At 40.3% G+C, this 25,210-nt stretch overlaps 1 protein-coding gene across 1 annotated transcript in view; it reads right to left on the bottom strand.

Moving 5' to 3' along the window:
• Positions 1-25,210, bottom strand: part of prkcsh (PRKCSH beta subunit of glucosidase II) — a 49,403-nt gene that overhangs the window by 10,813 nt on the left and 13,380 nt on the right. The window contains exons 8-13 of the mRNA XM_062974121.1: positions 23,457-23,541; positions 22,610-22,688; positions 19,987-20,073; positions 16,974-17,135; positions 13,701-13,803; positions 3,192-3,261 (exon numbers count right to left, since the gene is read on the bottom strand). Of these exons, the coding sequence (XP_062830191.1) occupies positions 3,192-3,261; positions 13,701-13,803; positions 16,974-17,135; positions 19,987-20,073; positions 22,610-22,688; positions 23,457-23,541 (586 nt within the window). The remainder of the gene's footprint in view (positions 1-3,191; positions 3,262-13,700; positions 13,804-16,973; positions 17,136-19,986; positions 20,074-22,609; positions 22,689-23,456; positions 23,542-25,210) is intronic.

Here is a 25,210-nt window from a genome sequence, read left to right as displayed (position 1 = left end):
ATGATGAAATCCTAAACTAAAGGCATGGCCAGATATCACTGAACCACAAGCTCCATTTAGAGCAACAAATGCACCTGCCTTTGTGCATTTTTAGCCCACTTCCACTGAGAAGATGACAGAAACCCAAAATAAGCCCCACACCCCAAAGAGCCCTAAATGAAGTGCCTGTCACCAAGGTCAGTCAAGCTAAGCATGCTGAGGTCTCCCATCTGCTCCCTTCATCAGCCCTCCCAGCCTAAGAGCTCCAGAGTGGTGTGATTACGGCAATAATTATGTATGCAATCAATAGGAGACAGCTTGAAATTATTTTTGGCTTCTCCCCTTCTCCCTTCCCCCATCTGGGACCAGGGAAGGGAGAGAAGAAGATGCAATTAGAATGGCAAGTGGAGCCACAGCAGTGGCCCAATCTCCCCCTCCCCTCCAGTCAGCCTGCACATCTTTAAGGGAGAACTGGAAACTACACTATGCAACAAAATTAGAAAAATGTTCTGTTCCTGGTTTGAAAGTGTTATTTCCTGTTTAAGTGTGCTTTACTTAATTTGAAAGTAGTTGTTATACTGTAGTTTTTATAGCTGCCACAAACTACGTTGAATTGGTTGAGACTCTAGAAGATATTCATTGAAAAACTATAGCAACATGTGCTGCAGGATGTCCCGCAAAAACAAAGTTGTTGTAGTTTAATAAGCTTTTCCCAGGTTTTTATGACAGAACCAATTAGGAAATGACATTGCAGGAATGAAAATCGTGTTACATAGGGCTAACATCCTAGCAAGGTGAGCTGCATCAAAGTGGCAGGCAGCAGCCAGAAATGCCAAGACTGGGAAAAAGCATTTTAAAAGTTTCTTTGTAGTCCTTAAATCAAGACTAATCTTATGACTCTCCACAGAATTCATATCAACTATTCCTTAACATTTATAATTGCAAGGAATTGGAAGATAGTAAACAACCTCATGTTGGAAGCATGGTATGGGGAGGTATGGAATTCAGCTTTAAATGATAAACTATCAATGGAAATGAGAGTGTACAGGGGGGAAACAAATAAATCAGATTTTGATTAATATTGGTTGGTTTTTATTAAATATGTTTTAGAGAGTGAAAAGATAAAACAATAACAAGCTTGTTGGTCAGGAATTTTGGATACGACATTTGTTTAATGGTTGATTTATAAATTTTATGGTAAAGAAAATTATACTTGTTCAGGCCTTGGTGGCGGGGTTATGTGTTTGCAAAACGTTCATTATTTTATGTCCTGTTTCACTGTAAGTTGTTAATGTATGTAAATAAAAATGTATTTAAAAAACACACACGGGATCTTAAGCATCCATCATACTAAGCTCCCATAAATAAAGGGAGGAGGAGGCTCATTCTTGTTCAGGCATTGAAAGTGGGTGGCCGAGTAGAAAGGAAATGCAAGGGAATATGGCTTTGACCCATGACACTGAAAAAGGCCCTGGAAAGAGACCTTTTCCTTCTCTATTTGAGAGAGACCATCAAAATAATTCTCTCGCCCAATCAGGGTGTCATCTATCCAAAATCGCTGGGCACCTGCGGAGCCATGGGAATAGCTAGCCTGGAGCAAAATAAAATTTTGACAAGCCAGAGGAAAGGCTGTAAGGAAAGGAAGCCGGATCAGGTCAAGCAGAGAGATGTATCACAGGACCCAATGAGATTTTATTGAGGGGTCTGCCAAATGGCATGGGTCACTCTGGGTCACATCCATTCCCTACCTCATAAAATAGAGGCTTCAGCAGGTTAAGTGATTATAGCAGGACCTCATTTTTTACTGATGCTCAAGAAAGACCAGGCTGGAATTAATTCATCCACTATCCATGAGTGAAAGCTAAAGAAAGGCAACAGTTTCGCTTGTTCCGTGAAAGAAACCTAGCAGGGCAATGCATCTAAGCTGACTGGGATGGGTCAGCAACAGTCCAAACACATACAAAGAAGAGGAAGAAAGAGCTTTTAAGTCATAATTGGCCAAGATCAAGGGGGCATGCTCCAGAGACCTGTGGGTGAGTCATGCCGGGTCTTTGGGGTTCTCTAAAGCAGGGTTGCAACCCACAACTGCAGCTGCCACTTGGGGCAAGAGAAAGTGTAACTGCATTCTCATTTCTGGCTTAGATTCTAGGAAGTCCTTACAACACAAAAATATTAATTTGGAATGACTGTCCTTTGTAAGGTGGTGCATGTGACTCTTAGGGGACCACTGCACTGCAAATATAGGCTTTAAAGGTATATGAGAAAGTTTATTGGTCTCCCTTGCCAATATAGAAAAGCATGTTTGAGAACAACAGCTCAAGAAATGAACCTGAGGACACTGTTTTGCTTTGTTCCTGGAGAACAGGATAAACAGCCCCATGCTGAATCATTTATTGGTCTTTGCTAAAGAGAAAATCAAGAGATTCTACAACCAGCAATTGCCTTCCTTTCACTTTGTAAAGGTTGCTGTGTGAGTGCATACCCATCAGATGCAAGCAAACTAAGTTCTCAAGGAGATGATTTCACAGATGCAGGTGAGCCATATGGATCATTTTTTTTCTTTCTCCAATGGCATCAAATAGACAAAGGGGTGATGGTGCAATGCATGGATGCTTTGGAGGCAGAGAGGGACAAGAAACTCTTGAATGGTGGTAAAGAAAAGAAGCTCTCACTCCCTTGCAGGGCCAGGTCTGAGGGATCCATCTAGAAGGGAGGTTTCAACCTTACACCATGCAACCTGCGTCTTGGGTATATATTTTTTATAAAGGCTGGCTCAAAATCTAAGTTTACCTTTCGTCACAGATACAATACTCCAAAAAGCCATTTCAATCTTCCCTGTCATGTCCCATCACTCTGAACCTCAGTCTCACAGTGACTATGTTCAAGGATATACAACCGATACAACAGATCCTTTTCAAGCAGACTGAAGTGCACCATATAATTACTGGTTTAACTATTTTCAAGTAAGTCTACCATACTGATCTGATGAGATTTAAAACATGTTTGTTGGAGGGCTGGTACTAAAAACAGCAGCTTTTTGGCTGTTCCCAAAGCATGCCGAGACATAATTTACTGAGAGTGAATAGAAAGCTGATTAGTGTGGGTCAGAAATGTACAAAAAATAGGTAACAATGCAGGGACTGCCACCCTTCCTTTTCTATCAAAATGCACCACAATCTCGAGGAGTTACAGCTTTTAGCCCAGAGTTTTACCTGATTGAGTCCTCCATTTCTTTCAGGGACTTCTCTACCTCTTCAAATTGCTCCCGGGCCTTTTGTGCAGCTGGAAGACACAAAAGAAAATCAATCTGGCTACAAAATCAAATGAAATGGTGGTTCACACTGTGGCTGCTTTGCACAGTATTATTCTATGCATCCGCATCTCCAGAACTGGAGCCTAGGCAAGGCACTGTCTTACCTGTGAATTGGCAAGAGATGCTGTACAAGTAGTTTATGTATGAGAGAGAATGTAGATAGGTAGGGAACTAAGTTAGTGCTGGGTGGCAAAAATGAAAACTAAAGCACTTTTAGAGGAATTTACAAGAAGCAGCACTGGCTACATCCACTTTGAGTAATTTATTTGTCTACTTAGTTACCCCTTTATTTTCTCCTTTCAGGGGTAACTAAGTAGACAAATAAATTACTCAAAGTGGATGTAGCCAGTGCTGCTTCTTGTAAATTCCTCTAAATTCCTTACATAAATCAGCAATTGTACCAGGTACACTATCACTCATCCCATTTCAAAGCAGGGAACTGAAGTCAAAAACACAGCTTGGTTACATGCATCAATACATAAAATTTAACTCTCAGAACAAACAACTCATCCACTGCATCACACCCTGTGCCATTGCAAATTCACTCTCCCACTTTCACCCAAAGCAGCCTCTTCCAACCAGATGTTTTTCTGGATTTTCTGGGCTACACTTCCCACCAATCTCACCTGTCAGAAATGAGAGCTGCTGCCCCAAATATCTGAAGGGTATCTGGTTGGAGTAGACCTACAATGTGAGAATATGGAGATTGGTTGGCTTTAATGCTGCAAGGAACAGCCTTTTATGTTTGTAAAGAGGGAGCTGCTCTGGTTGTTCAAAGCAGAAATGGGGGAGACCACCACAACAAGATCAAAAGGTTTGAATTTCTTCTCCACACAACACTGGGTCTATTCTAAATGGCTTGAAGATATGGTAGGAAAAAAGAGACAAGGCATAATGGATCTGCTGCTCAAAGGTAGTCTATTAATAGCTATCTAAAAGGACCACTTCCTTCTTACTGCAGACCAAGAGCTTACCACCAGCCAATTTCTATCCTCCTGGGGCACAGCTTAAGAGCAGACGGCGGATGTTGCTCTTCTTCTTTGCCCTTGGCAGATTGGCGGAAGGAGAGCAGAAGCAAAAGCAGCTGAGCTTTCCAAGCACACTCCAGACTAACTTGCAGCAGATTTCTTTGCCCAGGTTTCTACCCTTTCTTTTATTCAATTGCTTATCCCTAATACTGGTTAAGCAAATCTTCAAGCCAGTCAAGTTTTGGAGCAGTTCACAAGACAATTCAAATCCCCAAACAACTTGAAAATTTTAACACACACTGTTTTTCTCCCTTCTAGAATCATTTCCAAAACTTATGCTGCTTTGTCTCATTCTTCCTCTTTTTGCATCATGGATGTTTAGTTGTGGGTGATCTTAAATCTCTTAACCTCTGTACAAGCATAGAAAACTGCCCTGGCCAAGGGAAAATTCTGGATCTGAAGTTCATCATTGTGTTCTATGAGGTTTTCTCACCTAAACTATGTCTACTTTGACTGTGCTTTTCCTGCATGGCAGGGGGTTGGACTAGATGGCCCATGCGGTCTCTTCCAACTCTATTATTCTGCTCAGATAGATGGTAATGAAGGAAAATACAGAAGGGGTAAAATTATATTTTTAAGGAAGGAAGGAAAGTATGAAAAATCAGTTATGCCCTGCTGATGAATTAGGAAGAATGAGAATTAGAAGACTCTCCCATGAGGGATATTCCTATTTTACAACTATTCCTAGTCCTGTCAAGTGGGGTAAGTGAGCTCAACAACTTTTGTCTACTGTATAAAAAGCATTTCATTTGCCTCATCCCAGGTGACGATCTAATTACTGTATTTTGTAGCAGCTCCATTTTTTGTATAGTTTGCACAAGGCAACCTGAGATGGAAAACACAGGAATAATCAAAATGGGATATACCTGCCCCAGCACTAGGCACTAACATGTAACTTCTAATACAGGTAGTCCCTGAGTTATAAACATCCGACTTACAAACAACTCATAGTTAAGAACTGGGGTGAGACAACAGCAAGTGAGAGAAATCTACTCCTTGGAAGGGAAATTCACTCCTGGAAGCGGTATCATGGTGAAAAGGTGTCTCAACTGAAGCTTTATTACCAATCCTTCTTTCCACAAGAAGCAAAATTTTTCAAAATACAATTCTCACAGGGACAGAAAGTGAGAGGAAATCTTCTAAACAGGGACACAGACAGCAAAACAAACACCACAGGGGTGTTAACCCTTCCCTCTACTATCCAAAGATAGATGAGGGAGTAGAGTTCCACTGAAAGTTCCACTGAAAGAAGTACCTGTTTCGATTTGCATACAAATTCAACTTAACATACCTACAGACTCTATTTTGATCGTAATTTGTGGACAGCCTGTACTACTTCTGAGGATATAACTATGTTCACAACTACTTGGTGATGTCACTTCTAGAGCTTGCTTTACAGACAGCCATTTAGTATCTGGAGTCATTTTCCTGTTTGGACACTATATTTTTAAGAAATACTTTGCACACAATAACTTGCTTTTTATAGAAGGGTATAATGTTAGCTTTTAAAAACAGCATTCCAAGTTGTGCTCTGTCCCTTGATGATGCTCAACAATGCCTTAACAATTTATAAATGAATCTTGGAGTAAAGGCAGTCCTGTGAATGTATATCTCAATATTCTGTGTTCAGAAGGACATTTCAGAAGCCTCCCTAAAATAGGAATTATCCTGAAAGCTTTTGAAGTCACAAATCTGTTTCTTTTTCCAAAACTATGTTTTGGGAATGATGGAGTATGGCTGGAAGAGCCTGAAGGGCTGCACAGATGCCACAAGCAGCACAATTCTCGGGTAAATCTAGAGTAAGGTTGAGGAAACACTAGCCTATAGAATCATCTCAACCTACCTATGCTCCCAAGTCAAACTTCCCCCTCCCCTAAGCCTCACCTTATTCAAAACTATCATCATCATTATTTCCAAGTAACAGAATGGGTTCCACCCTGCATTGTGGCTCCTTCCCAGTTTCCCCCTCAATAGGGCAAGCCAATGGGATTTGCAGAGTAGCAAAATGATGGCATCCCTGCTCCTGTTTGCCAGGGAAAACCTGCAGGGAGTAGAGCCAGTATCTCCACTGAAGCTCTAGTTGGGTGAACTCTAGTCAGGATTTCAGATAGGAGGCAGATGATATATGCAAGCACAGTCCTATCCCCAACAGTCCTTCACTGAGAATTTGCCTGACAGTAAAAAGAACCTCCAACACTCTCATAAAAAAAGGCTTCCTTTCTTCATGAAAACTCTGCCCATTACCTTCCACCAGTTGTGGTTTTCTGTTGTCAATGTAAATTTGTGACCTGGTAACCCAAAAGAGTTCAACTGAAGTCCAAGAAACTAAGGGACAAGAATTGTTAGTAGTAGCCACCGAGGGATGAGATCTAGCATGGTGTACTGGTTTGATTGTTGGACTAGCACACTGTGAGACTAGGATTTGAATCTCTGCTTGGCCACAGAAACCCACTTGGTGATCTTAGGCAAGTCACAATTTTTCAACCTCAAATTATATCAAATAAACCCCGTGGAAGGGTTGCCTCACGGTCACCAGAAGTTAGAAATGATTTGAAGGCACACAACCATTACTATTAGAAGACTTGAAACCCACACATAGAACATTCATTAAGGGTAGAGCCATCAATCCTCTTCTTTCTAATAACTAAGTGGGCATCTTCAAGAACAGCCTCTCTGTCTATAAATTAATAGGTAGAAAAAGCACCAATTCACAATGCTGCTAACTAGGACTAGACCTCTTGGTGATGTATCATCGTCAACTCCAAATGTAGGTAATACAGCATAGTTTCTCTATACATCTTTAGCCCTCACTTGATTATTTTCATTTAAGAAAAAGTTTATCTTTCTAATAGTGAAAAGACTGTCTTGATCTTGACACCCCTGCCTGTGGCTAGGTTCTGCAATTGTTGTTCCAGTGCTATACCTCACTCATCTTTCAATTTAATATAAAATGTATGTTACAAAAGTTATTTCAGTGTTTCAAATACGAAATGTGACTTACATGACTTGGGAGAATAAGAATAATAGAAGTTAGTATTAATTCTCTGGAAGAATTCATCAGCTTAGCAATGTGGATGGGGGGGACGGGGACACTACAGCTCTCAGGTGGGCATCAGGGGAAGAAGTAGGCAAAAGAGGTAGAACACCCTGAGCCAGTGACCAAGGTAGCAGCACCTTCGATTACAAACACAGGAGTCATTGAGACAGAGCTCAGGGGCTCATGCTGGAATCTCTACCCTGGAAGAACTGAAATCTCCAAAGGCCACACACAGCAAATCTGAATGGTGATAACTGCTCTCCAAAATATAGCCATTTCTCTTTTCACTAATTGAAAAGTGCAGGTCAAAATTAGAAGTGAAATGCTTCCTTGTAGATCCTATTTGAAGATAACCCCCCCCCCCCCCCAAATCCAAAAAACAAACCTTTATTGTACTATTTTATTTAATGGGACTTTAGCATCCATGTATTTTGGTATCCGCAGAGGTTCTTGGGACCAAACCCCAGTGGATATCAAGGACACAACACTAGCAGAACAGCTAGACTCTATAACAGGCATGGGCAAACTCCCACAATTTTGAACAGCCTACCGGCTGAAGTTTACCCATGCCTGCTCTATACAGTATTTTCCTGTAAAGCAGATGGTAGAGAGATTGGATAGTATAGTGGGCCTGCCATATCCATGTGAGTTCAGCTCCAGGTCTCGCCACGTATAAAAAAAAGCAAAGATAATATATCATATTATTAAATGCTGCTGATATGAACATACAAGCTTCAGAGTGACCACTTCCATGTCATTGTCACTTACTAATGTGGGGCTTGAAGATCCACAGATACTAGAAATAACAGTTCTATATCCCATAGTCCTGAGGGCCTGCTGTATGTGTCCACTGATGTATATGGTGTCAAATCATTCATTGTTATGCTTTTGTTCCAGTTTAGATTCAGCTTTGAATTATTCTAATTTGCCTCCATTCAGATAGATAAAAGATTTGGTAACTGGCTCAGTTCTGGCTCATGTGGGAAAATATAAATAATCATGTTATGCTCCTGATTTGCTTATGTAATGAGGCAATTAATAGCTTTGGGATATTGTATCTTAATATTATGCATAATAGACAGAAAAGCCTTAAACTCATATCGACAGTTGGAACATAGCAGGGAGAGAAATAAGGAATGGAAAAATTATTAATCCTGGCTCATCACTTGACGCAATACCAGGGGGAAATGAGGAGGTTATATAATTACATATGAGCACATGCAAACACACTCAAGAGTCATTCTCTTGTTTACTCCCATACCATCTAGCCCCCATCAGCCCATACCACAGATTCCTCTAGTTTACTGGGGTTGTGATATAATTCAAAATCTGGACAACCAGAAGCTGATGCACTCTGCCTAGTATCAGGCTCTGGAAGATTCATCTGCAAGGGAACTCTCTTATACAAATAACTTGGCCTTCAAGACAAAGATTTGAAAGAAAGTGCTTGTGGAGATGCTGTAACAGCTACCAAGTGCGGTTGGGCGATAGAGCCATGGTTCCTAACCTTTGATCTTTCTGGTGTTTTAAGCTTTAGCTCCCAGTATTTCTGATATTTGGCCAAGTTGGCTGGAGCTTCTGGGGGTTGAAGTTCCAAATACATAGATCAAAGGCTGGAAACTACTGCACTAAGGATGTGGAGGACTCTCTACCTTGTAGAGAAAAGCTGGGCCAGATTATCCAGCAAAGCAGCAAAAAGAAATCTAGCAAATCAGAATACTTCTATATATTTATGTATGCAGAAAAACACACACTGCACAACCCTGGCCTTGTTCAAAAATAATGTTTTGATGGTTCTCAACAGCTGCTAATGGTAGAAATGCAGTCAATCCCTTTAAGCTTGTGAGCCACTTTCAACAGCCAACTCTGTTATTGATCGCTCCTCTCTTCCTGAGCATTACTGATCTGAAAAATGGCATTAATTGCTTTGCAATGCTAATGGAAGTGATCTTATTCAGGTGGGACATCTTCTCAGAACACAAAGTGCAGACATGCTTAGGGCTCCAAATTCATTTTATTATAGCTATAAAACAGCCTTTTGCTTTATTTGGTACATTCTGACAAACTATTCTAAGGCACTGAAAGAGCCTGCCTGGAAACACAGTATGCATTTGGAAAGAAGTGGAAAACAAGGGCTTCCAATCAACTTGGGTGCTTGTTCTTCTGAGCACCACGATTCCCCCAAACTTGAGGAACAGCAAAATAATTGCCTGCCAAAGTAAATAAGAAATGCAAGCTCTGAATATCTCAGAACAAATCTCATAGTGGCAAACATCAGAGAATGCACAGCCATTGTGCTGAAGTCAGATATTTTCAATAAGACATCAGGGAACAGGGTGAATTCAGACATTCTGTGGCTCCTAAATATCTCATTCTCAGTGCCATATATGAAATGTGAAGCAATGAGTATTTGCTAGGTTCAGAGCGCCATCTGAATTCAGAAGAAAAAGGGGAATGCAACCATGCTATCACTTTACTGTGACATCTGTCTGGGGGCAATGGAGGGAAACATTTAGCACACTCACACCCCACAAGTGCTATATTTAGACCTCAGGTAGAGCTAACAGCTTCTTTGTCCTTCCCATGAAAATGACTCAGTTTTCCCCCAGCTTTGCCCCTCTTACCAGTAAGAGCTGAAATGGACAAATAATACTTCAAGATGCTTTTGCTGTTCTTTCAAAGACTCAAGGTGACTCATAAAAATCAATGATGAATGCAAACACTACTAAATTCAACACAGTGTAAGTAGATGAGAACCTGAACACTTTTCACACAAGAGATGCATCTGGCTCAATACACTCCTTGTGACAAAAAGGCTTTAAACACCTCTAGTTGCTCCTGATGAGAAAATGATATGGGACTTTGGAAATTACCCCAGTGAAGACTGGGGTAAAGAGACAGTCTAATTATGGTTTCTGATGATGAAAACTACAAACATTCCTGAAGGTGGACCAGAAGTGAGCAAAGTGTGTGAATATTACAATCACCCTCCATTCATGTTACCTTCCACCGCCATTTTTGACACATTTAGATTGGCTCCAAAATCCTTCAATGCAAAATGTCACAAGGCTTTATTGACCTAAAAAACCCAGCATGAACTCAAACCTGGGCTAAATACAATGCAGATTTCTCATTTCACAAGATCCACTTCACCTTTCAAAATCCTACCCTTGTCCAGGGTCATCCCTACTTGAGAGCCAAACCACTACAAGCAGCAGGTTTCCAAAACCTGAGTACACTGAGAAAAGCTGTTACTGGGCAAAGCCAATCTACGTATCAGTACTGGTTGCTTTCTGCTGCTGATGTTTAACTCTTTCTTTCACTAGTGTCTGAGAGATGGAAGAAACTAGATGAAAAATGTATAATCTTTTTTGTCAGTCGGAATCAGGCTCTTCATAGGCTGTAAATATTCGTATGTTTTTCTACTGCCTCTTCCTCCCCGCTAGTGTCCTCTTTTCCAGATTTTGTAATTTTCATGTTCACTCCCTCACACACATATTCCTCTGGGCAATATCCTTGGCAGGAGTACCTCAAACACAGATCGATAAGCAAAGAGAGCAATAAAGATATCTGACTGTTTAGAGGTCAACCAAGCCAGCTCCGCTTTAATGCATTCTGCAAAGGCCTGGCCAAAAACGGAGCATCGTTCCAGGAGGTGCTCTCATTCCCAGCAGTAACGGCCCAAGTACAGCACTAAAATGATGATATTCTACTCTTCAGAGGCCCATTCTGGTGACTAGCTCTTGTTCTGGCTTAACAGTGAGAACATGCTTGATTTGCATAAAGACCTTGAAGCAGGTGGACCGCTTCAAAGAGATGGGCAATTTATGGGCATCACACTTAGAAAACTGATGGAAAATACTTTGTCTTGTCTTCCGATGCAGAAAAAGAAACTGGCCACAAGACAGAAAGCAACAAATGGTGGCCATTACATATACTACCAATTTGTTGAGCAGGGAGATTATGAGCTCTCCAAGGGCTATTATCAGTAGAAGTATGCCTTCAGAGAGCTCTTTTAGCCAGAGATGGAGAAATATGTTGCTCTCCAGACATTGCCCATCATCCCTTGCCACTGATTTTGCTGGCAAGGATTGACAGGATCCGCAATCCATCAACAACATCTGGAAAGTCACCCATTCTCCATTCCAAATTTAAGATCACAAATACATATGGATTACTATCAAGTGCACCAAGCCCTTTCCCCATGGACCACAGGGAAAAGCTAATCAACCAGCTTAGAGTCCAGTTCAAAAGCAATGGCGCAGAGCAGTCACGCCCCACGGGTGGCTTTTTTTGCTAGGCCATTGCCTCGGGCCAATGTTCAGCACAAAAGACCCCAAAGTGTATTTACATGTTATCTGCTGTGGGATGCTTTGGGGCCGAGGATTTCTTCGAAAAGCTACATCAGGGCTGGACAAGAGAAAATTGGGAAGGAGAAGCTTAAACAGATGGGTCACAGAGCAGCCAGGAGGTGGTTTGTGGCAAAAACGTGAAACAAGCAAAAGCTATGGGTGGAAGCAAAAAATCCACTGATACAAACATGTGCAAATAGTGATACAAACTTCCTGTCTTTCACCAAATCATGTAGGATAACCACTCTCCCTGCCATAAAGGCAGGGTTGGTTTCCTCACAGGCTCTAATCAAAGTTGAGAATAAGCACCATATATTCACACAAAGTCTACTGGATCCAGTACTTGTCCAGCAATGTTAGTAATTTGTAGTATCACACATCAGAGTTACCACTTTCTTTACAAACACTTCTGGCAAATGCTTTGGGATTATGATACTGGATGAATTCAAGTAAACTACTATAGCTTTAGCCTTCAGCCAAAGCAATTTATAGCTCGACAGAGAGAGACAGAAGGTAGCTCCCCATAGCTATAGTTTCAAATGTAATTAAGAACTTCTTTTCCTGACAGCCGCATCTAAATCATTGCTGAGTCCCTATCCTGCAAAAAAACAATGTAAGCAGCTTTGCTTTGTTCAAAATCTGCTCAAAGAAAATGAGGAGGCCTATTTCCTTACAGACACAAACAGCTTCCCTTTTCAGCCATGTGCTAAAAGCAGCAGCTCATCTCTTATAGAAATAGCCTTTGTTTTGGGGCTTGATAGCACGTTTGCTCTGATTTAAGCTCATAAGCCTCTTTATGGCATTTATCTGAGCAGGAAGAAAGGAAAAGTTACCACGGATTTATCAGTGATAAGTGAACTCTATTGAGGTGAGGGTGGAGGCTTCTAAATACTCCAGTTCTCTTAAATGTATTTTACTAAAGAAGCGAGAAAATAAGGGTTGCATTTAAATACATTCGTAAAATAAAATAAAAATCAAATGTTTAGACTGGTATTAACTGTTTCATCTTCAAAGTCAAGTTAGTACTTATATGTTCAAGAAAAAAGATAAGAGTACAGTTATGGGGACACCACTAGCCACCAAAGGAAGCAAAGATGGATAAAAACAAACAAACAAACAAAATGCAAGGCTTTCTTTGATTATGATCTATTTCATCTTAAAAGGCCAAGATTCTAGCTTGGAAGTGTGCATGTTATCACTCCTAAAATCTCAGAAGCAAGAACTGTGGATAAATCAAAGTAATGGTTTGAAGCGAGACATCAGCATTTGGAGATTATCCAATCAGTACTATGTAAAATAGCACAAATGACAGAATTTTGAAAATAAAAATAACATTATAATTTGCCTAATTTATAGAAGCTACAGACTTCAAATGTTCTTGTTGTAGAATATGGACTGCCTGAGTGAGGAAGTTTAATTTATTTGAGCATGGGATACTGACAGCCCTGGCCAATTGTGTCTACCCGTAGAAAAGCAAATTATAGTTACCAACATTGCTTATAGTGCTTCCTTCCCAGCTGAGCCCACAGGAAACTCTGAAGAATATTAGATGCCCAAGAGAACAGCTGCAAAGGGAAAATGATATTGCATGCCCCCCTTTGTTGCCTCCAATTAGCAGGCCCCACTCACTTCTCGGTGCTCCTTTACATCAAGGCCACCATCGATTGAAAGTGAACAAGCAGAAAAAAAGAGAAAAAAGTACACATCAAAGTGGCCTCAGAAAGAATTCCCATTGCTGCCAAAGAGGCCCACCTAGTGGCAAGGACTGCTCAAAACAAGGCATCTCAGGGAGAACCTTTCTTCCTGACTCCATAGCTATCTCTTGCTTTACAAATATGAAAACAATAGTATCTTTGTTATTTATGATCATCCTATATACTGTTTCTTCTGCTGACACCAAGGGGGCTCTTCTCTTCTCCTAAGAAAAAACCCATACACAACTATAGAACCTCTTTCTATCTGAAAGGCTGCTTTTAAAACTAATAGCCTACCATCAATCAGAGACTGAGTGGCTTCATCGTAAGGGGGCATTTTCTCCTGTTCTTCTTCTTCTGCTGCCGCCTTGACATCAGATGATGGCTTAGGTGGGGGGACCTGTAAAAGCAATCAAAGAAGCAGGCCGTCATTGTCACTTGCAATTCAACCCCCTCTCCATACACATCCAAATGAGAGCAAAAGAGGGAAAAAGGGAGTGTTGGAAAACAGAGCCTGATAAACAAAGGGACCAAGAACTTGGCCATCAATGCCAAGGGAGGAGAACAGCATGCAGAAATATGTTCTAGAGTTAGAGCGTAATTCATGACTGATACCAAGAATCAGGTCAAACGCTACTGTCTCCATATTAACATTCATTTCTGGAAAGACATATAGTAAGGAACTTTTAAATACTGTTACTCTCACATGCAACAGTGTAAAAAAATGAAGGTGGATGTTTTTATGTAAAATGTGCAGGGTTCATACCACCAAGTCATTTCCAACATATGGTATTTTCTTGGCAAGATTTGTTTAGAGGTAATTTGCTGGTGTCCTCCACTGAGGATGAGCACTGACTTATTCAAGATTACTCAATCAGTAACTGGAGATTTGAATCCTGGTCCCGCATAGTCCTATTCCAATGTCCAAACCATTATTAACAGATTAGTTTGTTCTTAAGTAAAGACTATGACAATAATAATAATAATAATAATAATAATCACCACCACCATCATCAACATCATCATCATCATAATACTTTATTTGTATTCCGCCCTATCTCCCCAAGGGGACTCAGACTAGATTCCAGGAACCACAACTCCAAACACATAATCCAAATTATAAAAAAGCACTGGCATCTTCTTCAAGATATTTCAGGTTGTGATAAATTACCTATTTTTGGAAACAGGCGTACTAAAAATATTAGAGAATATTTAATCCATACAGATTTAATCACTCCCATTAGTACACCGAAGAGCACCCTGAGAGGCCATTATCCTTGTGGTCACTGTAAGTGTTGTCCTCAATCTTGGAAGACCAAGGAGATATATAATTATAGGAACAAAGTGGGTACCACACTAAAACATTTTTCCACTTGTAATAGCAGCAATGTAATCTACCTCTTGACATGTGACTGTGATCTCTGGTATATCGGAAAAACAACCAGACCCTTGAGAATCAGAATCTCTGAACATAAATCCAGAATCAAAAATTTATCTACAGAATCTCTTTTATATTCACACTTCACCCAATACAAGCATTCATCTACCTCATTTAAATGTTGTGCTCTGGAATGCATCTCTCAAAAACCTTACATGGACTTGGAAAAACTACTATCCCAAAGGGAAATGTACTTGATCTTTAAGTTTAAAACCTTTTCCCCTCAGGGACTTAATGAATCACTTAATTTTAGCTGTTTCCTTTAAATTATCAAGTACTCTTTAAAAACCTTTGTATGAACCTCCAGAATCACTCGCAGTTGAAATCACCACAAGCAGAGTCACTCAGTGAAAGCAATTAGGCACTATGTAAGTATAATACTGTTATATGGGTTACCTTTACTTCTGTTAATACTGCTGGTAAAATACTTGTTACTCTATGTTTTGTTTTAGATAGAAATTTATTGTTGCTGAGTTTAACAACTCCTGAAGAAGGGGATTTTCTCCCTGAAACAGGGTCAAAAATACCCGGGACCCCTGTAGACTTGGGACTTTATTTGGACTTTACTTTCGAAGACTTTTCTGAGAGCGGTGCTCCATCATTATTTTCTTTATTCCAGTATACAGCAACATGACCAACCATCTGTTTAAATTGTTTGGAAGATATTTTCATTGATTATGTATCCCTGAAGCCTATATACATTGGAACCAATACCAGACTTGAATAACTTTTGTGTTAGAGCTGTTGCTCCTTTTCATTTTGTCGGGTACGGCCAAATTGAGCTTTGTATGGGGAACTGTAACAATATATGTCATTTGGACACATTTTCTTTGTACATAGACTATCATATGTTTGTATAGATGATGTCAACGGTGCCTAATATTTAAAATTTCACACAACTATTTTTTAAACAAATGCTTACAGTTTCCTTGGGAGCTCTTGATATAAATATTTTGAAAAATTGCAAGAGTGACACGCTAGAAAAAGCTATATAATTTTTTTGAACACATTATGCAAGTGAAACAAACTGAAGCCTACTTTTACTCCTCCTATACATATGAAAAAAGACGCCAGATAAATGATTATAACTAAATTCAGTCCAATCTGTTTGATGGAACCTGGGAAGATGTGTGTAATACAATAAAATCATAATAACCATAGAGATTTTTTAACACTTAAAAGATAAGAAATGCCAAAGGGTAAACAAGATCAGAGCTAAAGAGCCTCAGTTCTTCTCTAATGTTTAACCTTGAACAGGAAGCTAGATTCTACTGCAGTAAACCAAAGAACTAGTATCTTGTTTTTATATGCAAGAGACTTAAATATGTATTGGTTTACATTTGATATCCCACCATATTGTAAAATCAGAGCTAAAAATAAGTACGCAATGGAATAAATTGATCAAAATCCATTAAAGGGCTAACAAAAATAACTGCATTAGTGAAATCAGAAAGATTAAAAGTGGTAGGGAAGGACACCAGAATCTTAGAAGGGAGGAGCCAGCCTTGGCCTCAACCCCCACCCCCACCCTCCTGCATAGAATGCTCAATAAAGGAAAAGAATATTTGAAGGCCCATTCCTACAAGGGAAATGGCTAAACCCATGCCTGGTGTGGCTTTCTTCCAGATGGATAAGTGGAAATGCACCTTCTGGAACTCACAAACATAGAATTCTTTGCAGATTGTGTTGTCGAAGGCTTTCGTGGCTGGAATCACAGGGTTGCTGTGTGTTTTCCGGGCTGTATGGCCATGTCCCAGAAGCATTTTCTCCTGACATTTCACCCACATCTATGGCAGGCATCCTCAGAGGTTGTGAGGTAACCTGCCATAGATTTCGGTGAAACGTTGGGAGAGAATGCTTCTGGAACATGGCCATACAGCTCGGAAAACACACAACAACTCTATACAGATTTCATTTTTTGGAAGGAGAAGCTTTTTGCTTACCTGTGCATGTATGGTTTGAACCCACATCAATGGTCACAGAAATTCTCTTTGGGAAGCAAAGATTTCAGAGGGAGACATTACAATGGGTATCCTTTTCCTGACACACATGATTTTGCATACATAACTGAAATAGTTGGGATGGGCAAGGAACCAGCTGATGTATTTTATTTGTACACTACAGATTAGTACCTTCAACTCTTCATCAATGCTGTCTTCATCAGTCTCTTCCTCTTCATCATCATCTTCTTCATAGTCCTCCTCAGGAGGCAACTGGTCTAACTGGGAATCAGACTGATTATCTGGCTCTTCCTCTGCTGTGCCCTTCAATGGAGACTGTACATCAACCAAACTCTAGAGAAGGAAGGCTAAGCTTAGTCCAGTTCGTACTTGCTCATGTTCCCCACTGGCAGCTACAGGCATAGTGCCAATATTATTAGCAATAATACATAGACATCGAAGCCAATAGAATGCTAATTTTATAAATTAAGCACTCACTATAGGAATATTATTAATTTTGAGTTGACATGTGAGGTAGAAGTGGTTTGGCACTTTTCTAGGGCAAGGTCACTACTATGGCAATGCATTTTCCCCTTAAAACATACACTTAGAGCTGACAAGCATTTATGCAAAATTGAAAATAGTGCAGGGAACAAGGTCTGTTCATTTAAAATAGTGGTTCTCAACCTGTAGGTCCCCAGGTGTTTTGGCCTACAACTCCCAGAAATCCCAGCCAGTTACCAGCTGTTAGGATTTCTGGGAACAGAAGGACAAAACATCTGGGGACCCACAGGTTGAGAACCACTGACTTAAAGGATGCCTTCCAGCTCCTGAACCTGTGTCTGTCATCAGTGATGGACTGGATGAGGACTAATAAATTGAAGTTAAATCCAGACAAAACAGAGATATTCCTGGTCAGGCGGAAGGCGGATCAGGGTGTTGGGTTATAGCCTGTGTTGGATAGGGTCACATTCGCCCTGAAGAAACAGGTTTGCAGTCTGGGGGTGATCCTGGGCTAATTGTTGACTCTGGAACCCCAAGTGTCAGGGGTGGCCAGGAGTGTCTTTTCACAATTAAAACTTGTGTGCCAGCTGCACCCATACCTTGAGATGCCAGATCTGGCCATGGTAGTCCACGTCTTGGTTGCTTCCCGTTTGGACTACTGCAACCCTCTCTACATGGAGCTGCCTTTGAAGATGGAAGCTGCAACTAATTCAAAAATCGGCAGCCAGGTTACTAACTGGAGCGCTGTATCATGAGAGGACAACCCCCTTGTTGCGGCAGCTCCACTGGCTGTCGATCTGCTTCCAGGCTAAATACAAGATCCTGGTCATTACCTATACAGCCCTAAATGATTCGGGCTCAGACTATTTACAGAACTGCATCTCCATATACAAACTGGCTCGAGCATTGCAATCTGTGAAGGAGGCACTGCTCTTGGTCCCACCTATCTCAAGCATGGCTGGTGGGAATGAGAGAAGGAGACTTCTCCAGGGTCACTCCCTGCCTCTGGAACTTCCTTCCAAAAGAATTGAAAACTGCTCCCTCTCTCCTCACCTTCAAAAAGTTGCTAAAACCCACCTATGAACACTGGCGTATGGAGAGGAGGAAGTCTAACATGCCTCGATATACTCCTGCCTAGATATTTTAAACCTTGTCTACAAGTAGATAGTGGAATTGATTTCAATCTGTTATTCCATCATCTTATAATGTTTTAGCTGTTAGCTTTAGATGTTTTACTCTGTAATAAATTATGTATGTTTGATTAATTTGTTAAGCAGTTTAAAATTAGGCTGCTTATATTGTTTGATGTGTTCTATTTTGATGTATTTTGTTTATATGTATTTCCTCGCAGGCACTGAATGTTTGCCATATATGTTGGAAACCACCCTGGGTTCCTTTGTGGAGATAGGGTGGTCTATAAATAAATTTTTATTTTTATTATTATTATTACAGTAGAGTCTCACTTATCCAACATTCGCTTATCCAACGTTCTGGATTATCCAACGCATTTTTGTAGTCAATGTTTTCAATATATAGTGATTTTTGGGTGCTAAATTCATAAATACAGTAATTACTACGTAGCATTACTGCATATTGAGCTACTTTTTCTGTCAAATTTGTTGTATAACATGATGTTTTGGTGCTTAATTTGTAAAATCATAACCTAATTTGATGTTTAATAGGCTTCTCCTTAATCTCTCCGTATTATCCAACATATTCACTTATCCACCGTTCTGCCGGCCCTTTTATGTTGGATAAGCGAGACTCTACTGTATATTATTAAAAGTTCAGATTACAGGCAATCCCTGAGTTACAAACATCCAATTTACAAATGACTCATAGTTAAGAATGAGGATGAGACAACAGGAAGTGAAAGAAATCTACCCTTTGGAAAGGAAATTCGCTCATGGAAGAGTTATCATGGGGAAAAGGTGTCTCCACTGAAGCTTTATCACTAATCCTTGTTTCCACAAGAAGCCAATTTTTTCAAAATCTAATTATCACAGGGAAAGAAAATGAGGTGAAATCTCCTGAACAGGAACAGACAGCAAAACAAACACCACAGGGGTGTTAACTCTTCCCTGTGCTATTCAAAGCTAAAAAAATATTAACTTTAAAAATGTACCTGTTTCAATTTTCATACAAATTCAACTTAAGAACAAACCTACAGAACTTATCTCGTTTCTAACATGGGGACTGCCTATACATGAAAACCTTCCATATCCCTAATTCTGACCACACTGTGGTGGTTAGTGATGCTTTGGACAACAAATCCCAAAAGCCCTAATCACCATCGCAATTGCTCAGGAGTGCTACCATTGCCTGACCATGTTTCCAGTCAACTATACTACGCTAACTTCCTGGACACCTCAAAACATGCAAAGTCATTCCAGGCCTTGGTCTCAGTTGGAAACAAAAAAGGAACTGCTACACAGCAATGCCTCCCCTTTTGCCAACTGCCAAGATTCACATCAGTCCCTTCAAATCCCCAACACAGATCAAAGGTAAATGCAAGAAAACAGGATATCTACATGGACTGTGGGCCCATCTCACAGCCACAGTAGCCACTCAGCTGTCTGGCTAATTGGACACAGTCACTTGGTACTGGTAAAACAAAAACGAACTGTACAACAATTGTTTGGATGGGATAATTGGAGCTATTGGGTGGTATGGTTAATGCAGACGAGACTGACATACTGACCTCTGCCTTGTACTTCTCCTTGATCGCGTTCCAAACTGTGTTTTGGAAACTACCCACATCCACCTGCAAAGAGTTGTCCAGCAAGGTCTGGAAAAAAAAGAGACATACGTTAGCTCTTATACAATTCCATATGTTCCAGGACCAAATTGTACTTCATATTGGTATTCTGTAAAAATCAGCCAGGTCTCTCTCCACTCCCCTAATTGCAGTTGAGAATTTGAAATGACAAGGAGTCAAACCTGACAGATTATACAAGATCATTTGTGCCAAGGACTATGAGAAGAGCTCCGTGGGATGAGGGTTTCTCCAGTCCAGCGGAATCTCGGTGGACAGAAAGAGATTTAAAGATGGGCTTAAAACTAAAGCCCCTTCCACACAACTGAATAAAATCCCACATTATCTGCTTTGAAGTGGAATATATGGCAGTGTGGACTCAGATAACCCAGTTCAAAGCAGATATTGTGGGATTTTCTGCCTTGATATTAAGGGTTATATGACTGTGTGGAAGGGCCCTAAACCAGCAACATGTGGAATAAATATCGAAAACTGGGAAGCCTTGGCACTTGAGTGCTCTAATTGGAGCAGTTGTTACCAAAAGCGCTGTGGAATTCGAAGAGGCACAAACAGAGGGCGAAAGGGAGAAATATGCCAAGATAAAGGCACATCAAGCAAACCTGAAACCAGCAATAACTAGTCAGGTACCCCTAAGCAGGAGATAAAGCGAAACAAACTATGACCTCTTTGTATATCTCTTATGTGGTGAATTAAACCATTTTATTCATATGCTACAGCAGGATTCAGAATCTGCTCTTCTTTTAGCGTAATAAGCACAAACAGCACACCTGAGCAATAGAGAAATTGAGATTTTGAGGGGGGAGGGGAAGCATATAGGTCACCAGAAAAAGCATTTGCGAATCCTTCAGCAACATCCTAGACACAAATTCAACCATCTGAACATGTGTTGCAGAAAGAGAGTAACTGCAACTGCCTAGTTTTCATCAGCAAGCACATCACTCAACAAAACTAGACTTGGTAAAACATAATGCAAATCAGAATGGTACATCGCCTTTTAAGGAGTGGGGTCATTAACAACCTTATAATTCGATCTGTTCAAATGTGATTTAATGGCGTACATTCAATTAAAAAATCATTAAGATGGATATCCAAAAATCTACTACTTAGGCCACATGTTATTTGGATTACTCGTCTGGTTTCTGGTTGTTTCATACATTACTGCTTCAGATATCATGTTACATAAATTTACATTTATAATGGTTATTTCTGTAAGATGCTTGCAAAATAATTCATGTCCTAAAAGAAAACATAAATACAAGGGGGGGGGGGGGGGGGGCAAGATAAAGCAAGGTAAGACTGCCTTCATCTTCTGTGCATTGGATGCATAGATTACAATTACCATAATTCACAGCCACCATGACTATCAATTATGCTAAAGATAATGGCAGCATTAGGGGACGATGCTGGAAGTGATGGGAGGGGAGGGCAAGAAGTCACAACATCTGGGGAGCCCTAAGTGGAGGAAAGCAGAGCTACTAAAATGTCTACTCATTTTTCACTGAAATCAAATAGTGGGTCTCTTTGTCTTGCTTTCTGATTGTGTTGTTTCAGAAAGGAACTGAAAACCATATGAAATAATGTCCACTCTGAGGAAATTAGAGGACAAAAGGAGTGCCTCCCCTATGTTTGCATCTCCATATCAGGCTGGCTCTACATAATTGTCACAGCTAACGACAGACCAGGGATGGGGGACAAATGGCCCTTTGGATGTTGTTGGACCACAGTTCCCATCACTCCTCAACACTGACTATGTTGGTATTACTATACCATCTGGAAAGCCACCTGAGAGGAGAAATGCCATGGACCTGTGCTATAAATCTATTCTCTCTCAACATGTCTAACTGTGCCATTATATAGAGTCAAGCAAGAATGGAATAAGCCTTCTCTTGTCTCACTGCTACAGCGCTCACCAGCCAGCAAGAGTTCGAACACATGCTTTGAAGGAGAAAAAAATACAATGAAGGTGCCACCTTGTGGACACAACAAAAACATTTTTATAATCACAAAGGACTCCGAGTTCACCTGTTCTGAAAACCAGCCACCAGGATGCATTCTGATTAATTACATATAAATGTAACATATCAAACCCTTGATTCTTTTCATTTGCAATGAAATTTGGCTATGTAACTATGCTACAAATGAACAGTATGACTAAATGCAGACTGCTCAAAAATTATAAAAATTACAAAGATAAATGGAATGAACAACAACAAAACTCCATCTGCAACTGGGAAAAAGATATATACACCCTACAGATGCTTATGTGTCCCTTTTTTGTTAGATCAGACAGCAGTGGTGGTTCATTCAAGTACTGCTCATATGCTTGCTCTTAAGACACTCTGGTTTGTTTACAACTTTGTCACCTCCCGGATTCCAGCTTCCCTCTAAATATCAAGTACTCCTCACTCTGAGCTACAAAAAAGAGTAAACCACAGAACACCAGAAGTCATAGCAATTGAGAGGTCACTGATTAAGAATGACCCAACAATGCCAACTTTGAGTTCCTGCTTAAATGAGAATAGCTTTTTCTGAAGGTTACCCATTTTACCTGGGCTTCTGTTTCTGAAAGGATCCCATCGCCATCCACATCCAGCTCTGGGTGTGTCTGAAGCTCAGCAACAGATACTCTATAGAGAACAAACAGTAGGGTGTTAGCCAAGCCTTCTGCAACATTGTGCACACAAAGCCTTGCACTGCTATTCTTATAACAACAGCAGTTTGAGTTTCTAAGATTTTCATTACTCAAACAGAAGCTGATCTTCATGCATTGAATCCTGCAAGTGTAGTTTATGTACAAGTATCTTGACTCAAAGAAAGGTTTCTGAATTGAATTGGTTGTTCTTAATTGCCACCAAGGTCACTTCACGTAATGGTGAACCTATGAATGAGAAACCTCCAGGTAACCAATCCTCAGCCACCCAGTTCAGAGCCTGCAAACTCAGTGATGTGTCTTCCTTGACTGAGTCTCCCCATAGAGAAGGCAATCTTTCTCTTTTCTCACTACCTTACCAAGCACTATGTGTCTCTAGTGTAATGTCGTCTCATGATATGTCCAAAGTATGACAGCCTCAGTACATTCATTCTAGTTTCTAAAGAGAGTTTTGCTCTAACATCCATCTATGTATCTTTTTAAAAGTCTATGGAATCCATAGAACTCTTCTCAGGACTATATTCCAAATGAGAGTAACCTAGAATCTAAGCACTCCCAACAGATAGCTCTGCAGCTTTGCTTGAGTAGGTGGCAACATATATTCCCATTCCCCAAATAAATATGAGAAATGTTAAAATACAGGCACCAAAAATGACAGCTTATGGATCATTATCTGCCCTGCATTATGCTTTGCTCACAGTGACTGGAACAGTCAATCATTGAGAAGGTAATCTAATAAACTCACATCCCATCTCCATCATCATCCAGCTCCATGAATGCCTCTTCTGCTTTGGCTTGATCTCTTGCTGCTCTTTCAGCTTCTTTCTGTTCTGTTGCAAAGCAGACAGATCACAAATCTCTTTTGTTAAAAGAAATGGGAACATGATTTAGCTGTCCATTCCAACTACCTAAACAGTAGCATTTTTCATTTCTCTGTCAATCCAAAATCCTGTCCTAAAAGCTTGCACCTCAAAGGAACAACGAGAGAAAATCAAGACATGCATAAGCAGCTAGGGACCTAAAAACTGATTGGCCAGGAGCACATAAATCCCTTTCATGCACTATGCACACACACCCCAAATGGAGAGCCATGCTCAACATTTTGTTCATCTAAGTGCATATCCATGCTCATCTCAAACTTACAGAAGGCAGAGGTGAACAGGTATTGGGCCACCAAAATTATTTTACAGTGGCTTAATGGATGCATGACTCTTGCTTCCTCAAGCCCTGCTGAATATTTTCGGCCACTGTCATATACAGTTGCTGTTTGTTTCAATTTTTAATGAAAAGCATCAACGCAATGGGAGACTTTTTAAATCCATCTCTAGGTACAGCATTCTTTCTCTTGTTGTGTTGGGCTTTACTGAGTTGATTTTGTAACATGGTAAATACCCTGAGCACCTGCAAAGCCCTCAGTTTCAAATTAAGATCGTAAGTGGATCCCTCTTGATACTGACAAAGCTGGGTATGTTTAGTCTAGTATAGTAGAGTTTTGCTTATCCAACTTTCGCTTATCCAACATTCTGTATTATCCAACGCAGTCTGCCTTTTAATAGTCAGTGTTTTTGTAGTCAATGTTTTCAATACATTGTGATGTTTTGGTGCTAAATTCGTAAATAAAGTAATTACTACATAACATTACCATGTATTGAACTGCTTTTTCTGTTGATTTGTTGTAAAACATGATGTTTTGGTGCTTAATTTGCAAAATCATAAAGTAATTTGACGTTTAATAGGCTTTTCCTTAATCCTTCCTTATTATCCAACATTTTTGCTTATCCAATATTCTGCCAGCCCATTTATGTTGGATAAGCAAGACTATTGTATCTTGTTTTCAATACTGGTTGCAGAGATATTGTCAAGAAGTCACATCAGGACATGAAGGTAAGCACCTCCTATCACTATTCCTTGTTCCCTTCCCTGTCAAAAGCAATGCTCATTTGCCTTGAATGCAGTGATTCATAATCTATCATAGCAATACCCACCAGAAAACTATTTTCATTATCTCCTTTAAAGCCATCCAGCTATGTGGCCATTACATCTTGTGGCATGCAGTGTGTTCTACAAACTAGATAATTCAAAACACACATGCGATCATATGAATTGAGAGAAAGTAAAAACTTTAGATCTACTAGAGAAGTGGTTCCCAACCTTTGGTCATCCAGGTGTTTTGTACTTCAGCTCCCACAATTCCTAACACCTGGTAAGATTGCTGCGATTTCTGGGAGTTAAAGTCCAAACACCTGGAGGACCAAAGGTTGGAAAATCACTGTACAAGAGCTATGAGGACCAGAGATCATGGAGGCAGGGCCCTGCAGTTAGCAAAGCAATCAGGATCAGCCCTATATGCACAAAGGACTAACTTGCCTCCAAACAACCATGGTTTTGGGCAGCACCTGTTATCAACAAAACCATTTTAAATAGCCATGAGAATGGTCAAGGGCAAGGAAAAGTCATTCACTCAGGAACATTCTCCTGTAGGAGAGAAGAAAAGAAAGA

This window comes from Anolis carolinensis, chromosome 2 (genome assembly GCF_035594765.1).
Source record: "Anolis carolinensis isolate JA03-04 chromosome 2, rAnoCar3.1.pri, whole genome shotgun sequence".
Taxonomy (NCBI): Eukaryota; Metazoa; Chordata; class Lepidosauria; order Squamata; family Dactyloidae; genus Anolis; species Anolis carolinensis.
The sequence above is the reverse complement of the archived record's forward strand: the minus strand, read 5'-3'. Positions and strand labels throughout refer to the sequence as shown.